The 18,326-nt window shown below is 41.5% G+C and overlaps 1 protein-coding gene across 1 annotated transcript; it reads left to right on the top strand.

Moving 5' to 3' along the window:
• The first annotated feature begins 2,079 nt into the window (after window positions 1-2,079).
• LOC114553829 (rano class II histocompatibility antigen, A beta chain) lies at window positions 2,080-10,877 on the top strand. Its single transcript, XM_028575227.1, has 4 exons — window positions 2,080-2,164; window positions 6,475-6,759; window positions 7,924-8,199; window positions 10,653-10,877. Exons 1-4 carry the CDS (start codon window positions 2,113-2,115, stop codon window positions 10,790-10,792), a joined length of 753 nt encoding a protein of 250 aa, XP_028431028.1. The 5' UTR covers window positions 2,080-2,112; the 3' UTR covers window positions 10,793-10,877.
• Window positions 10,878-18,326: the final 7,449 nt, after the last annotated feature.

Raw genomic sequence — 18,326 nt, 5'->3', positions numbered from 1 at the left:
ATGATAGAGCTAACACACACACACTGTAAGAAGTTACACTCTGAACACCACAGGATGGAGCTAACACACACACACACTGTAAGAAGTTACACTCTGAACACCACAGGATGGAGCTAACACACACACTGTAAGAAGTTACACTCTGAACACCACAGGATGGAGCTAACACACACACACTGTAAGAAGTTACACTCTGAACACCACAGGATGGAGCTAACACACACACACTGTAAGAAGTTACACTCTGAACACCACAGGATAGAGCTAACACGCACACTGTAAGAAGTTACACTCTGAACACCACAGGATGGAGCTAACACACACACACTGTAAGAAGTTACACTCTGAACACCACAGGATGGAGCTAACACACACACACACTGGAAGAAGTTACACTCTGAACACCACAGGATAGAGCTAACACACACACTGTAAGAAGTTACACTCTGAACACCACAGGATGGAGCTAACACAGACACACTGTAAGAAGTTACACTCTGAACACCACAGGATGGAGCTAACACACACACACACACACTGTAAGAAGTTACATTCTGAACACCACAGGATGGAGCTAACACACACACTGTAAGAAGTTACACTCTGAACACCACAGGATGGAGCTAACACACACACACTGTAAGAAGTTACACTCTGAACACCACAGGATGGAGCTAACACACACACACACACACTGTAAGAAGTTACACTCTGAACACCACAGGATGGAGCTAACACACACACACACTGTAAGAAGTTACACTCTGAACACCACAGGATGGAGCTAACACACACACACTGTAAGAAGTTACACTCTGAACACCACAGGATAGAGCTAACACACACACACTGTAAGAAGTTACACTCTGAACACCACAGGATGGAGCTAACACACACTGTAAGAAGTTACACTCTGAACACCACAGGATGGAGCTAAAACACACACTGTAAGAAGTTACACTCTGAACACCACAGGATGGAGCTAACACACACACTGTAAGAAGTTACACTCTGAACACCACAGGATGGAGCTAACACACACACTGTAAGAAGTTACACTCTGAACACCACAGGATGGAGCTAACACACACACTGTAAGAAGTATCCATCCTTAGTGTCCATTGTCAGGTATTAATGGATGTCGGCGAGGCAGCGTGGAGGATGGTTGCCTCTGCAGAAGTTCATTAACCCTTACTTAAAGAAATAAAATGCATTGACATTTGATTTGTATGTGCATTTATTCAGAAAAAAAGTTTCCTAATTGTGTTGTTATTCTTTCAAAATGCACTTACCGTTACAAATGAGTGATTTATAAACAGATTTTTAGAAGAAAAGGTCACTTTGAGTGGTCTCAGTAGTCAACGTTGTGTGGGAGACAGAATGGACCCAGGCTCAGCAAAAACAGGTTTATTAGAATTTGTGGCTATTTTCAACCTCTCCGTTTTCAAAAATAACATTGTGAACAGCTGTCAGTTTTCAGGAAAGTCTTTGTTTACACGTACCCGTGTATATATGCCGTCAATGCAGCCAAGAGCACTCCAGACCTGTAGGTGGCGGTGTAACGAGAAGCTCAAGCCCAAGTTAGCCAATCAGAACCTCGAAAATAGCAACAACAGCAACCAATCACTTCCTCTTTCTCTCATGACGAGCAGGTGTGCACGGTGGGAGAGGTGATGGAGGTGAAAAATAGCCTTCTGGCTAACTCTGGCATATTGGCAGAAATGTTTATTAATATGCACTAATAAGAAATAAGTTATTGTTATAAGTTACATTTTTAATAAATCATTTCATTTTGAGCCGACTGTTGTTTTGGGCTCCTTTTTTTATTCTTTAGATTAACTATCATATATATATATATATTATATAAAAGTATCGTTTTAGTACCGGGAAAATGTTGTGTTTTTCCTTTTTGTGTCACCTTTTTTAGCCCTTCTGAGTTTGCAAGTATGGACACAGAGAGAGGCATGGCCAACAGAGAGACTGACAGTGGAAAATGAAATCACTCACAGCCAGCCAACCCCAACCATCACAGTCAAAAAGGGAAGACTCATTTGCAAACTGCCCAGAAGTGGTTGAGAAGCCACAGCAGTATGGTCTAGTAGCGGATTCAACATGAAATGCTTCACGTGCCTGCTCTCTCTGTGTCTTTTCTCTCGGTCTGTGGGTGAGTTATGCTGCTTTTCTCCATTTTTATGTATCCATTGATGGTTTTGTGTTACACAGCATTACATTATTGATGTTGATGTCTCAGAAAGTCAAATCTTTTATAGACAGAAGCTGTATGTCTCAAGCTCCTTCATACCCAATACACACCATGTACTTCACAGGAAAACTTGAATTTAATTTATGTTATTGTATAAAACTGAACTTGTGTCGAAGTTGAAAGTGAAAGACAACTGCTATGCTGGTAGGTCAGACTTTAATAACATTTACTTATATAACACAATGTTTCTGCACCTAAAAGATTCAAATATAAAATATTTATACTTTAAATCATATGAGATTGATATGTTTGGGAACTAAAGTCCTTACTGTTAGTTTACTGCCTGAAGATTAGTCTCCTCTTAACCAACTGTTGGGTGGTATATGTAATATAAGAGTCTTTAGTTTAAATAAGCTCCACCTCAACCAGATAAGTGGCTGCACCCTACTGAACTCTAGCTCGGCATCCCGGTGACAACCAACCAACTAAGCCCCCACACACACACACACACACACACACACACACACACACACGGATGATTTGCACCACCCTACCCCACCCATACTGTTCTATTTCTGTATTTACAGATGTACATACTGTAATTACACCTATACATAGCCATATTTTACTGCTCTTCATACTATGCATCCTGCACATAGACTTATTCTTACTATTCTTATAATGTTACCACACTGCACATAGCTGTACATACTACACATATCTGTATATATGGTGCATACAGAATATCCATACTTATACATATAGTTTTCTTATTATATATTCTGATAATACACTACATATATCTATATATTATTCTTACTACTAGTATAATTTCACTGCTACTACATTGCACATATCTGTAAATGTTGTTCATACATTGTTCATATTACATAGCCATATTCTGCTCTTATAACACTGCAATATATTTCTTGTCCTGTCTATGCACCACCTGTCTATACTTGTGAATATCACATTGCAGAGTTCTGCTTTTTTGCTCTTCTGGTTGGACGCAAACTGCATTTCGTTGCACAATGACAATACAGTTGAATCTAATCTAAAGCATTTAAAAGCTGCCTTAACCTTTGTGCATCAGTAATAATAATCTAGAACACTCTTTCTGTGCCTATTGAGTACTTTTACATCTGATACTTTTAGTACATTTGCTGCTTATACTTTTGTTCCTCAACTTATGAACTAAATGTAGGAATGCCAGACCTTTAACTATGATGCAGTATTTGTATTATAGTGTGGTATTGCTGCTTATGCCCCATTTAACCCCGTTATCCCACATGCATTATGGAGCATTAGGGTTATAAAATCACAATTATATTCAAACATAGCAGACAGTGTCAGTATCTTTGCCGATTTAGGGTGTCTAACTTCTGCTTTTTTTATTTTCGTATCCTCCAGTGATCTGAATGAGGAACTTGAGCTTCACAGCAACTCTGTTCCGGTCTTAGAAATTATAAGTAGCTTTTTGGCCACAGATTCACGTTAGTGAAACTTGCCTTTACACGATATTTGGGTAAATCTCTGTGGGTTGTCGTGAGTATTCACTCGAAAGTATACAACAACAACATTTGTCTCAAAATATAGTCTGCACGCAGACTTTGAAATAGGTTTTGCTTACTGTACGTTTTCTTCCTTCCATTATGAAATGCCTGTAGGGTGCCCTTTCCGTGGAGAAAACAGGATAAAATGCCTTCTACGGTGTCCTTTAAGTGGAGAAAACATGATAAAGTGCCCTAAGGGTGCCCTTTCAGTGGAGAAAACATGATAAAATGCCTGTAGGGTGTCCTTTCAGTGGAGAAAACATGATAAAGTGCCTGTAGGGTGCCCTTTTAGTGGAGAAAACATGATAAAATGCCTGTAGGGTGTCCTTTCAGTGGAGAAAACATGATAAAGTGCCTTTAGGATGCCCTTCCAGTGGAGAAAACATGATAAAATGCCTGTAGGGTGTCCTTTCAGTGGAGAAAACTTGATAAAGTGCCTGTAGCGTGCCTTTTCAGTGGAGAAAACATGATAAAGTGCCTGTAGGGTGCCCTTTCAGTGGAGAAAACATGATAAAATGTCTTCTACGGTACCCTTTCAGTGGAGAAAACATGATAAAGTGCCTGTTGGGTGCCTTTTCAGTGGAGAAAACATGATAAAGTGCCCTAAAGGTGCCCTTCCAGTGGAGAAAACATGATAACGTGCCTTCTAGGGTACCCTTTCAGTGGAGAAAACATGATAAAATGCCTGTAGGGTGCCCTTTCAGTGGAGAAAACGTAATAAAGTGCCTTCTAGGGTGCCCTTTTAGGGGAGAAAACATGATAAAGTGCCTTCTATTGTACCCTTTCAGTGGAGTAAACATGATAAAATACATGTAGAGTGTCCTTCCAGTGTAGAAAACATTATGAAATGCCTGTAGGGTGCCCTTCCAGTGGAGAAAACATGATAAAATGCCTGTAGGGTGTCCTTTCAGTGGATAAAACATGATAAAGTGCCTGTAGGGTGCCTTTTCAGTGGAGAAAACATGATAAAGTGCCTGTAGGGTGCCCTTCTTGTGGAGAAAACATGATAAAGTGCCTTCTAGGGTGCACTTTCAGTGTAGAAAACATGATAAAGTGCCCTAAAGGTGCCCTTCCAGTGGAGAAAACATGATAAAGTGCCTTCTAGGGTACCCTTTCAGTGGAGAAAACATGATAAACTGCCTTCTAGGGTACCCTTTCAGTGGAGAAAACATGATAAAATGCATGTCGGGTGTCCTTCCAGTGTAGAAAACATTATGACATGCCTGTAGGGTGCCCTTTCAGTGGAGAAAACAGGATAAAATGCCTTCTAGGGTGTCCTTTAAGTGGAGAAAATATGATAAAGTGCCCTAAGGGTGCCCTTTCAATGGAGAAAACATGATAAAGTGCCTGTAGGGGGGCCCTTCCAGTGGAGAAAACATGATAAAATGCCTGTAGGGTGCCTTTTCAGTGGAGAAAACTTGATAAAGTGCCTGTAGGGTGCCCTTTTAGTGGAGAAAACATGATAAAATGCCTGTAGGGTGTCCTTTCAGTGGAGAAAACATGATAAAGTGCCTTTAGGATGCCCTTCCAGTGGAGAAAACATGATAAAATGCCTGTAGGGTGTCCTTTCAGTGGAGAAAACTTGATAAAGTGCCTGTGGGGTGCCCTTTCAGTGGAGAAAACATGATAAAATGCCTTCTAGGGTACCCTTTCAGTGGACAAAACATGATAAAATGCCCTAAGGGTGTCCTGTCAGTGGAGAAAACATGATAAAATGCCTTCCAGGGTACCCTTTCAGTGGAGAAAACATGATAAAATGCCTTCTAAGGTGCACTTTCAGTGGAGAAAACATTATAAAGTGCCTGTAGGGTGTTTTTCAGGTCGAGAAAACATTGCCCTAAAGGCTGTTTCATGCTATTGCGTCTGCTCCATGCCGTAGCTACTCCGTGGCTCCTACGGCATCGGGAGTTCTGCGTCGGGGTTGCTTTGCAACGCCATAACGCTAGGGGGAGATAAGTCTGGGGTTATCTGCGAGGTGTCTGCCAACCAGTTTATGTTATGTTAGCAAGCTAACTTTAGCACAACTGCCCACAAAGTACTGCTTGCTGGAGAATTGCTAATTTCAAAACATTACTGACATACAGACACTTTACAAACAGATAACCCCGTCATTGTAACCAACATATGTCTGAGTTTATGATGTCAGTGAACTAGCATGTTGCTACTCCACACAGTAGACTGCTGGACACACCCACTATCAACACACAGGACCAGCTGACCAATCACAGTCACACAGGACCAGCTGACCAATCACATTCACATAGGACCAGCTGACCAATCACAGTCACACAGGACCAGCTGACCAATCACAGTCACACAGGACCAGCTGACCAATCACATTCACATAGGACCAGCTGACCAATCACAGTCACACAGGAGCAGCTGACCAATCACATTCACACAGCACCAGCTGACCAATCACAGTCACACAGGACCAGCTGACCAATCACAGTCACACAGGACCAGCTGACCAATCACAGTCCTTGAATCACTGTATCATCCTTGTATCATGTGGACGCACCAGCAGTGTTGTTGTCATTACTTAGAATTCCTCATGGGGGCGACAGAAACTACACGCTGTAGCTTTAAGCATTGTATGGGCATGTAAACCACCACATTTTAAATACTAATGGACCTACTGTGTCTGCATATTAAAAACAATCATTTAGTTTTTAAAAAGAGACAGCACACATTTGTGGCTTCTCCTTTTCCTTTCAGATGCTGATGGAAATGGATACTTCATGTATGCCGACTTCTGGTGTGCCATGTACTCCAGAGACCGGGAAAAGGTGGAATATCTGGTTGACTGGTACTTTAACGAAGAGTTCATGATGCAGTACAACAGCACCGTCGGGAGCTGGACGGGCTTCACTCCAGCTGGATTAGTGTCTGCGTCGATGTTAAACGAGGACAAGCATGATCTTCTGCAGAGGAGAGTGGAGAAGGAACTGATATGTGTCGACCATGTCAATTTGATATTTAACATAACTGAGGAGAACATGGGTAAATATTCAAACACTCAACACACGATCTATGTGTTCAGTCTCACGTGTGTTTAAGGCCGGTTACACACTTCCTGCGTGACATGCACGAAAACGTTTGCCTACTACAAAATAGGACTGACACCTATTTGTCACGCCACATGCCAGCGTGTTGGAAGCATTTCCAGGCAAAATAGAATAGGAAAAGAGTTTTATATGTCATTTAGACACAAACACATATTAATAAATGACATGTTGATGTTTTAAAGTCTCGAGGATGAATGGAGACGAAATTCGCCCCGATTGAGCGAGATGAGAGCGAATCGCCGAGGGGAGCGAAATAAAGTTGACAAAAGTTTAACTTTATTCAAATGAGGACCACTCGACCACCAATCAGGTCCGTGTGTTTGTGTCTGGAGGCGGGAGTTACAAAAAAAGTCAGACCAACATGGTGGAGGTTATCAGAGCCTTATCATGAAAATTTTTATGTGATTAAAATGTTTCTACACGAACATCGGTACTTCTATCAACACAAATTGTGTTTTATATTTAAGGAGCTGATCACATTTCACTGAAACGTACAATTTCATGTGACAAATAAAATTGAATTATTGGTTGATTGATTGATTGACTGATTGATTGTTAAAGACTGGATGCAGGGGGTACAACGTTGAAAGATACACCAACACCTTTAAAACCCACTAATTAACACACTGAATCTTCTTAATTTAAATCATACACATAGAAACTGCAAAAACAAGATTTTGTGGTTCAAGAGAAGCTATGAGTTGGAACTATTTTTTGATAAACAGCCATTTATCCATCCGCCCAGGACCTGACTGCAACAACTCGGGCTCTGTGTACAGTAAGTTGCCAGATTGGTGAGCACAGGTACGATATACAGGCTTTTGCTTTTAGCATAATGCTACCAGACCTGGCCACCTCACTGTCACGACACAATCACTATTCACCGAGATATAGCTCCTGCACATAACTCTCTTAACTCTCCTATTAAACAAAATAAATGCATTGTCAACATTTGTGAGCTTTAGAGGTTTTTTTTCACTTTGGACAAAGCCTTGTTGGCTGTTTTTCCCTGTTTCCAGTCTTTATGCTAAGCTAGGCTAACCAAACCCTGGCCCCACGTGCCATCTTTCATTAAAAACTCTTTACTTTCTGTTCTCAGCTGAACCCAGCATCACGCTTGTGGAGACGTCCAGCTCCAGCCACGACATCATGCTGGTGTGCAGCGCATATGACTTCTACCCCAAATACATCAGGGTGACGTGGCACAGGAACGGACAGGAAGTGACCTCGGGCGTGACCTTTAGCGAGGTGATGACAAACGGAGACTGGACCTATCAGGTCCACTCTTACCTGGAGTACACACCTGGCCGGCAGGACAGGGTTAGCTGTATGGTGGAGCATGTCAGCCTCAGGAAGCCAAAGATTTATAACTGGGGTAAGGATGGAGCTACAGTTATATTATATTAATGTGAATTGATTCTGAAAGAGCACAATGTCCTTTTTTAATCTTAAAGGTGCCCTGCCACACATATGTCATGACTTTGTGGTGATGTCTGAAGGTCTACCATGCACTCTGTAACCATGGTTACCTTATTTCAAGCCATTCTAGCGTGGTATAGAAAGCCTGCAGGAAGACTCAGCTCGATTTCTGCCAGTTTTCATTAATATTCAACAAGCTAAGCTGCTTGAAAACGGTTTTGTGTGGCAGGGCACCTTTAAAGTAATAACCTTGATTTTCATTTAAATAAATACAGAGGTGTCAAAAGTATTCACATTCATTACTCAAGTAGAAGTATAGATACTAGGGTTTGAAAAGACTTTTGTAGAAGTTGAAGTATCAACTCAAGCTTTTTACTTAAGTAAAAGTGTAAAAGTACTGCTTTCAAAACTACTTAAAGTATAAAAGTAAAAGTAATGTAAGGCAGAGATCTTCAACAGGGGGTCCTCAGAGTCATTGCAGGGGGGCCTCCAAATTATTGTACATTTTTGAGTCTTTAAAAAAAAAAAATGCCTTAACATAATTCCAACATAGTATTAGCAAATATAAATTCCCACTGATGATAGGCTTACTGGCCTATAGGTAAGGTAGTCACTAAGATATCAGCCCACAGATACAGTTAATCCTAGATTTACTGTGCCACATATGTAACATTAAAATATGATTTATAAAATCATGCCAACAATTAATATTTTAATAGCTTATGAAAAAACGTACGTAAGAAGGCTTTAGGTTACCCTAACAGTTATTGTAGGCCCAGTTTAATATGCAACTTAATTTCATACAATATGTAGGGGGTCCCTGCTACATCTCACTTTAAGTTAAGGGGTCCTTGGCTTAAAAAACATTCAAGACCCCTGATGTAAGGGGGGGGGGGAATGCCATTAAGGACAACAGCTTAACTCTAAAACGCGGGGACAAAATCCTATGACTATAATAATGTTACAGTATATTAAAATCATACCTGCAAACTCAGAAGGGCTGAAAAAGGTGACACGTAGGCTACATCTCTTCTTTGTTTTTCAGACAACGGCAGCTACAGTCTGGTGTCAGACTCCTCTCCAGTGAAATATAGACACACTTTTACACCGTTTAGCTCTCAGCATTTTATCATGTTTACTCCATCTTCTAGCTAACGCTAGGCTAACCTGCTTCCAACCGTAGTGTTGACTAGCGTCCCGTGCGGCGATGTTCAGTTCCCTCTAACGTCCGTTTTCGGAGCATCGTGCAGGCACCTAAGGCACCGAAATCCGTGTTGCTATTCGGTTCGGTAGATAACGGTCGTTAAGGCACCGGTGGCGTATTAGCACCGGGTCTGTACAGGTGTTATGGATCGCGTACAAACCAATAGGGTGTCGGAATAGCTATGTTTATACTTCTCATCCAACCACAATCAAATTCACTCTCTCCGGATGGAGCGATTTCGATAGGTTTTTTTGTGTGTGTTTTTTTGAACTATGACTGACAAGCTGGAATGAAAACAAGCCGAACTGAAATATGAGTAACGAGGCTATTTTTAAAATGTAGGGAGTAGAAAGTACAGATAATTGCGTGAAAATGTAAGGAGTAGAAGTAAAAAGTATGCTGTTAAATAATTACTCCAGTAAAGTATAGATACCCAAAATTTCTACTTAAGTAAGGTAACGAAGTATTTGTACTTCGTTACTTGACACCTCTGAATAAATACAAATGTTAAGGTGCAGTATAAGCGATGCTGCATGAAAATCTGTTAATATTTGAACATGAATATGCATTGCCATAGCAGCCTCTTCTGTCTCTGATCGCTAAACGAAATATGGCAAAGTAGATTTTAGCTTACGTTAGTTTGTGGATTAGCTAGTCTCGCTTTGCCATGCCTTCTTTCACAGCGCTGCAGAGGAGGGTCTGTCTAGTCCACACAGCATTCTGGGATGGGAGAAAAACATGCTCTGGCTTATTGGCATTTCTTTAGACCAATCACAATCATCGTGGGCGGGGCTAAGCTCCGGACGGAGCCACGGTGCCTCTGCTAAATAGTCTCAGGAAGGAACTGGTTTTCGTGGAACATGTGGACGTTCAAAAGTAGTTTTAGTCGTGCAACAGAAAACTCAGATTGGACAGATAGTCTAGCTTGCTGTCTGCTGTTTTCGTGGCTTCAGACGCTGACAGCCACTGTCCAAACGTCCGTATTTTACGAGTTCGGAGTGAGAACGGGTTGTTACTACGGCAACAAACCTCACCACAGAAAATGAAACTTCAAAAACAAGTGAAAGTGAGATCCCAAAACACAGCTAAAGTTACCGTTATCACCACTCCGCCAAAACAGATCAAAATAAAGAGCTTTGAGGCTGTAATAGGAATCTGTGTCTTCTGCACATATAATAGCCGTTTGGGATGTCATTTTGTTCCAGATTCTTCCATGCATCAGTCTGAGAGAAGCTTCCTGATTGGTGGAGCCTCTGCCCTGCTGTTGGGAGCAGTGTTACTGTTCTCGGGACTGGTCCACTACAGGAGGAAAAGCTCTGATCCACGATTTTCAAACGCTTTATAACTAGTTTAGCTAATTTTAAACATACACTCACCTAAAGGATTATTAGGAACACCATACTAATACCATGTTTGACCCTATCCTATCAATATGGGCCAACATTTCTAAAGAATGCTTCCAGCACCTTGTTGAATCAATGACACAAAGAATTAAGGCAGTTCTGAAGGCGAAAGGGATCCCCCACACCATTACACCCCCACCACCAGCAGCCAGCCCAGTGGTTACAAGGCATGAGGGATCCATGTTCTCATTCTGTTTACACCAAATTCTGACTCTACCATCTGAATGTCTCAACAGAAATCGAGACTCATCAGACCAGGCAACATTTTTCCAGTCTTCAACTGTCCGATTTTGGTGACCTTGTGCATATTGTAGCCTCATGTTCCTATTGTTAGTGGAGATGAGTGGTACCCGGTGGGGTCTTCTGCTGGTGTAGCCCATCCTCCTCAAGGTTGTGTGTGTTGTGGCTTCACAAATGCTTTGCTGCAGACCTCGGTTGTAACGAGTGGTTATTTGAGTCAAAGTTGATCTTCAATCAGCTGGACTCAGTCGGCCCATTCTCCTCTGACCTCTAGCATCAACAAGACATTTTGGCCCCCCAGGACTGCAGCATCCTGGATGTTTTTACTTTTTCAGACCATTCTTTGTCAACCCTAGAAATGGTTGTGGGTGAGAATCCCAGTAACTGAGCAGATTGTGAAATACTCAGACCAGCCCGTCTGGCACCAACAACCATGCCACGCTCAAAGTATCTTAGATCACCTTTCTTTCCCATTCTGACATTCAGTTTGGAGTTCAGGAGATTGTCTAGACCTGGACCACACCCCTAAATGCATTGAAGCAGCTGCCATGTGATTGGTTGATTAGATCATTTCATTAATGTGAAATTTAACAGGTGTTCCTAATAATCCTTTAGGTGAGTGTATAAGACACCAGTTACCAATAGCTGCAGCTAAACTGTTTTTGCATTCAATGATCTTCTCACATTTATCTTACTGTTCTACAAGCTGGTCCCAGGCAGGTGGGACTACGCTAAAACCTGTATGTACTCTTTACAAACAAGCTGTGAAAGTTCTTGACAAAAAAACCAAGAAACTACCACCATCATAAAAAATACAACCTATTAACCTTTGACAGTTTTCTCTGTTTTTCAGACATGTGCCGGATGTATAAATTGACCCCTGATCTTGCACCACCCCCACTTAAGCAATGTGTGTCATTTTGCAGAGATAATGTAAGGGTCTCCAGGGCTTCTGTAAGAGGTGACTGTTACACTCAATTTAGGAAGACTACATTTGGTCAGTCAGCTTTTTCATTTACTGTAGTAGAGAAGTGGAACTTAATTCCACTTCACATTAGAGATTGTGCAAGTCTCAGCAGTTTTAAAATGTCCTTAAAGACTTGGCTGAAGGCGAATCAACTATGTGATCATTGATCTTTTTATAACATGGAATGTATATTTGTATTTTGATCTATATGTGAGTAATGCTTGTTATATGTTGTTATGTTTTTATGTGTTTTGATAGTATTGTCTGTATTGTCTGTATTGTCCTTTTATCTCCCTTGCCCAGGGACCACAGATGTAAATTAGCTGTATAGCTAACTCTGGTACAGGGTCTGAACTGTGCATGGTGCCTGACAAATAAACTAATAAAATACAAAAAAAATAAAAATAAATAATCCAATAATAATTACCCTGTTGAATCATTGTTATTATCATTAGCATATTTTCATCTCATTTTCCTTGCATCTGAAAAATAAAAGAAAGCATTATCTACATGGCACATTTCATACAAATATATGCAATACAATGGGACGTCACAGTGATTTGCAAATTGTGGCACATTAAAGGTGTCCTGCCACATGTATTTCATGACTTTGTGGTAATGTCTGAAGGTCGTCCATGGACTCTGTAACCTTGGTTACATTGTTTCAAGCCATTCTAGCGTGGTAAAGAAAGCATGCAGGAAGACTCAAGCTCGATTTATGCCAGTTCTCATTAATATTCAACAAGCTAAGCTGCTCTGATTGGCTAACAGTTAGCCAATGAGAGCCTGGCTGTCAGCATATGTGAAATCAGCAAACAGATAGTGCTACAGTGTTACATTATAATCCTACGGAGTAAACCGTGTTTTAAAAAAAAAAGTCCTGAGCGCTTTTTTTAAACGCCTCCGCCGACTTCTGTTTTGCAGCTCGGAGCATCTTTTAAAAGTGGAAAAAAAAGTAAAATTTTTCTGAAAAAAAAAACCGCCAAGCGCTTTGTTGACAGCCGACCAATGACAAGCAGAGTGGCGAGATCACGGAAACTGCAGCTCTGCTTTTGCTCTGTCGAAGCCTGCCCCTTGCTCTGATTGGTTATAAGTCAATCTGTTGTTCTGATTGGTTGTAGGTCTATATGTTGCTCTGATTGGTTATAGGTCAATCTGTTACTCTGAGTGGTTGAAGGTCTACCTGTTGCTCTGATTGGTTGTAGGTCTATTCAATTTTCAATTCAATTTTATTTATAGTATCAAATCATAACAAAAGTTATCTTGAGACGCTTTACAGATAGAGTAGGTCTAGACCACACTCTATAAATTCCAAAACCCCAACAATTACAGTAATTCCCTCAAGAGCAAGCATTAGCAGTGGTTATATCGACAGTGGCAAGAAAAAACTCCCTTTTAGGAAGAAACCTCGGCAGACCCAGACTCTTGGTAGGCGGTGTCTGACGGGCCGGTTGGGGGCGTGATGAACAGTGGTGATAACAGTCACATTAGAAGTCACAGTGACTTCGAAGGTTATCGTGGAAGTTCATGTCATAGCCGGGCACATCATGTCATACTGAGTAGTGCAGTCTCCTATAGCAGATCCTGACTACTCTGTGCGTATGAACATCACAGCAGGGCGTTGCGGGATGTAACGTGGCGCTGCAGAGCACGGGGGGAGGCTGCGGATGCAGCAGGACGCAGCAGGAAGCGGCCGGGAAATGCAGAGAATCGCAGAGCATAGCTCTGCAAAGAAGAAACATAAGGACTCCGGGGAGTAAACTCCCCAGAGCTAGATTAGTAACAAGCATTTCTGGGACAGGATGCATACAAAAGTAACAAGTAGAGATGAGAGAGCAGCTCAGTATGTCTTAGGAAGGAACAGCCTCCCCGGCAGTCTAGAATTGTAATAGCATAACTTAAGAGAGGCAGGTTAAAGAGAGGTGCCTGGTCGGGCTAGAACTCTCCCCAACCGGATCGGGCTGTACTGGCCTGCCTCCCTCTACTCTCGCTAGATTATTAATTATACAGTATATAAAACTGATGACTACGAGGAGAAGCAGGTGGGCCGGGTTAGGTGGATGCTTCAACTCCTCGTCCCCTAACTATAACCTTTATCAAAGAGGAGGGTTTTCAGTTTACTCTTAAATGTGGTGACGGTGTCTGCCCCTCGAACCCCAACTGGGAGCTGGTTCCATAATACTGGAGCCTGATAGCTGAAGGCCCTGGCCCCCAGTCTACTTCCAGAGACTCTAGGAACCATAGTAGTAGAATGCTGCAGCATTCTGGATCAGTTGGAGAGTCTTAATGAACTTATTTGGGCAACCTGATAATAAGGAATTGCAGTAATCTAGTCTAGAAGTAACGAATGCATGGACTAGTTTTTCTGCATCGTTTTGAGACAGGATATTCCTAATTTTGGCAATGTTACGAAGATGGAAAAAGGCTATTCTTGAGGTTTGTTTTAAGTGGGCGTTGAAGGATATATCCTGATCAAAAATAACTCCTAGATTTCTGACAGCAGTGCTGGAGGCCAGGGTAATACCATCCAGATTAACTATATCTTTCGAAAACGAAGTTCGGCGGTGCGTTGGTCCTATCACAATAACTTCAGTTTTGTCTGAGTTTAACATCAGGAAATTGTGGGTCATCCAGGATTTTATATCCTCAATACACGTTTGAAGTCTTGCTAACTGACCACTTTCATCTTGCTTAATTGACAGATATAATTGGGTATCGTCTGCGTAACAGTGATAGTTAATTGAGTGTTTCCTAATAATATTACCAAGAGGAAGCATATATAAGGAAAATAGAATTGGTCCAAGCACTGAGCCTTGAGGAACGCCATAGCTAACTTTAGCGTGCTTGGAGGGTTTATCATTAACATTAACAAATTGGGATCGTTCACAGAAATAGGACTTAAACCAGCCCAGAGCAACTCCTTTAATGCCAACTAAGTGTTCCAGTCTCTGTAACAGGATGGTATGGTCAATAGTGTCAAATGCAGCACAAAGATCTAGTAAAACAAGTATGGAGACAAGTCCTTTGTCTGCAGCAGTTAGAAGGTCGTTAGTAATTTTCACCAGTGCCGTCTCTGTGCTATGATGCTTTCTAAATCCTGATTGAAAATCATCAAATAAACTATTGCTATGGAGAAAATCACATAACTGATTAGCAACCACCTTCTCAAGGATCTTGGAGAGAAAGGGAAAGTTAGATATAGGTCTATAGTTTGCTAAGACCTCAGGATCTAGGGTGGGTTTTTTCAGAAGAGGTTTTATCTGTTGCTCTGATTGGTTGTAGGTCTATCTGTTGCTCTGATTGGTTGTAGGTCTATCTGTTGCTCTGATTGCTTGTAGGTCTATCTGTTGCTCTGATTGGTTGTAGGTCTATCCGTTGCTCTGATTGGTTGTAGGTCTATCTGTTGCTCTGATTGGTTGTAGGTCTATCTGTTGCTCTGATTGCTTGTAGGTCTATCTGTTGCTCTGATTGGTTGTAGGTCTATCTGTTGCTCTGATTGGTTGTAGGTCTATCTGTTGCTCTGATTAGTTGTAGGTCTATCTGTGACTCTGATTGATTGTAGGTCTATCTGTTGCTCTGATTGGTTGTAGGACTATCTGTTGCTCTGATTGGTTGTAGGTCTATCTGTTGCTCTGATTGGTTGTAGGTCTATCCCTTGCTCTGATTGGTTGTAGGTCTATCTGTTGCTCTGATTGGTTGTAGGTCTACCTGTTGCTCTGATTGGCGAATGTTTACAACAATGTCTCCAACCTAACATTAGTGAAAGGGTTGACTTATGAAAGCATCAAAACATGCATCTTCAGCGAATGAGACGAGAGTACATCCAGTTCCAGTTCAGGATGCAGGAAGTGATTGTAAACAAACATTGTGATTGGTTCTGTGGGCTGAAACATGCACATGGTTTGGTTTTTGGTGAGTTGTTGAAATATTTCAGTCTGAGCTCCCTGACACCCCAGAGATGGGGACTCGAGTCTGAGACTCGGACTTGAGTCGCAATTAAGTCGCACAAACAGCTGACTTCAGACTTGACTCGGACTCGACCCTAAAGACTTCAGACTTGACTCGGACTCGACCCTAAAGACTTCAGACTTGACTCGGACTCGACCCTTCAGACTTCAGACTTGACTCGGACTCGACCCTTCAGACTTCAGACTTGACTCGGACTCGACCCTAAAGACTTCAGACTTGACTCGGACTCGACCCTTCAGACTTCAGACTTGACTCGGACTCGACCCTAAAGACTTCAGACTTGACTCGGACTCGACCCTTCAGACTTCAGACTTGACTCGGACTCGACCCTAAAGACTTCAGACTTGACTCGGACTCGACCCTAAAGACTTCAGACTTGACTCGGACTCGACCCTTCAGACTTCAGACTTGACTCGGACTCGACCCTAAAGACTTCAGACTTGACTCAGACTCGAGCTTTGAGACTCGTCAACAACCTGTTTCCATGCAATTATTGCTTTTTAAATCTAAATGTATTCATGTTTTTCTATTTTCTTTTATTGGCCCATATACGGGGAAACGAATGACGAGCTGTATGTCCTCTGCCCTTTGCCATAATGTGCAACGTAACGCATCCGCCTATGTGCGCACACTCACATATCAAAAAATGCATTGCCGATGGCGACACCAAGTCTTCCCGGAGTTGTGCCTTTTGTCATTAGTTTTGCTTTCAATAACTTGGTAAACAGCGGCAGTAAGCCAACAGCTGCATGCAAAGTGTGTGGCACCAAGATGCCGGATCAACAACGTCGGACTTCATCAGGCATCTTAAAACGCACCTAAATAGGTCAGTCACTCACGTGTGAAAGAGACGTTACATTCACAACTCTACACACTTATCCCATGACTTTAACCACAACGTGCACAACACTGTAGATTTACAGCACTTTGTTCAGATGCTAACACACTGCTGTCAGAACTGTTAACCACACATTCAACACAGAATAGATTTCAGTCTGGTGCCTATCAAACACTGCTGATTGGGATTTTAGCTGAAAGCCTCAGCAGGTGTCTTATTTTAGACTAGTTAATGAACATATATGGTATTTATACAGAGAAAGATCAGAAAAACTTTTTTTGTATACAAACACCAAATAAGAATTAAACAATTATACACTGTACTGTTTGAGAGAAACAGGTAAAAGAGCAAAGATACCAACATGTCCAGGTAAGATGTCTGAGGCTATGTACACAGATATAAAAAAAGTAAAAAACACTATATCTTTACTATAGTAAAACTGTGTTCTTACTGTTTTTCAGAAAGTAATGGCGGTGAAAGCAATAGAAACACCACATTCATTAGTATTTAGAGATGATGAAGACATCCAATGTGATGAAGAAAACTTGCCACATGATGCTGGAGAGAGGCAGGATTAGTCACACTATTCTTTGGTACTGTTACGTATGGACCTTTAGTGTTTTTTACCCAGTAATTCCATAAATTAGTAGAGACAAAATACTTTATTGAAGAAGACTGCTGATTTTCATTCCTTCAATTTTACATTATGTAAAAATTGGTATGCTATACAATCTATATTTTATACTTAAATAAACTGTTGAGTAGTGTCAAGTCACTCAAATTGTTCAAACTGTAAAGATGAGAAAGTATTATACTTTCTGTATTGGTGTTTGACGCTAGTGTTTTTACCCTCAGTGTGTTCTGAGTGACAGTGTGTGTTATCCCAGTGTGTGTGTGTGTGTGTGTGTGTGTGTGTGTGTGTGTGTGTGTGTGTGTGCATAGTGTTTGGCTGCACTGAGCCTGTTTTGCAGCTGATGTGAACTGTTTAGCTCAGGTGAGTGTTGGTAGTGCAGACTGGAGTTAGAGTTTTGCACATGTAAAAAAGCAATCGGAAAAAACTGTAAGTGAACAATGTGTAGCCGGTCCACCAAACACTGTCTTGACTGTCTTAATTCTGCACATATTTCTGTTACTGTATTTACTATTTCATTATTTCATCCATGCATGGCGCAGCGGGTCCGTTACCTGCCGTGGAGACGCTGGCCTCACTAACTTCTCCTCCTCTGAGTTGGGTCTCCCTCACGCTGGACTCAGTTTCACTGAGCTACTAACACTTAGAAAATAAATGGCATTACATCAGTGAGTTCAAACTGCTTATTGTGCGTAATTTGGACTGACACTGAGATGCAACTGGTGTGGCGCTGCCACTTTTCTCTTGATTTCCACTTCGACGTTAGACATTAGTACATTAGTTTTGAGTGAAAGAGACGTTACATTTAGCATATAACATCACAGGTAACAA

This window comes from Perca flavescens, chromosome 4 (genome assembly GCF_004354835.1).
Source record: "Perca flavescens isolate YP-PL-M2 chromosome 4, PFLA_1.0, whole genome shotgun sequence".
Lineage (NCBI taxonomy): Eukaryota > Metazoa > Chordata > Actinopteri > Perciformes > Percidae > Perca > Perca flavescens.
This window is presented reverse-complemented; position numbering and strand designations above follow the sequence as displayed.

What these genes read in the sequence shown, in the direction of transcription:
- LOC114553829 (XM_028575227.1), top strand. Translation starts at nt 2,113, where the DNA reads ATGAAATGCTTCACGTGCCTGCTCTCTCTGTGTCTTTTCTCTCGGTCT. An exon ending in CATAACTGAGGAGAACATGG is followed by an intron (nt 6,760 to 7,923) that starts GTAAATATTCAA and finishes TTCTGTTCTCAG; the next exon opens with CTGAACCCAGCATCACGCTT. An exon ending in GCCAAAGATTTATAACTGGG is followed by an intron (nt 8,200 to 10,652) that starts GTAAGGATGGAG and finishes ATTTTGTTCCAG; the next exon opens with ATTCTTCCATGCATCAGTCT.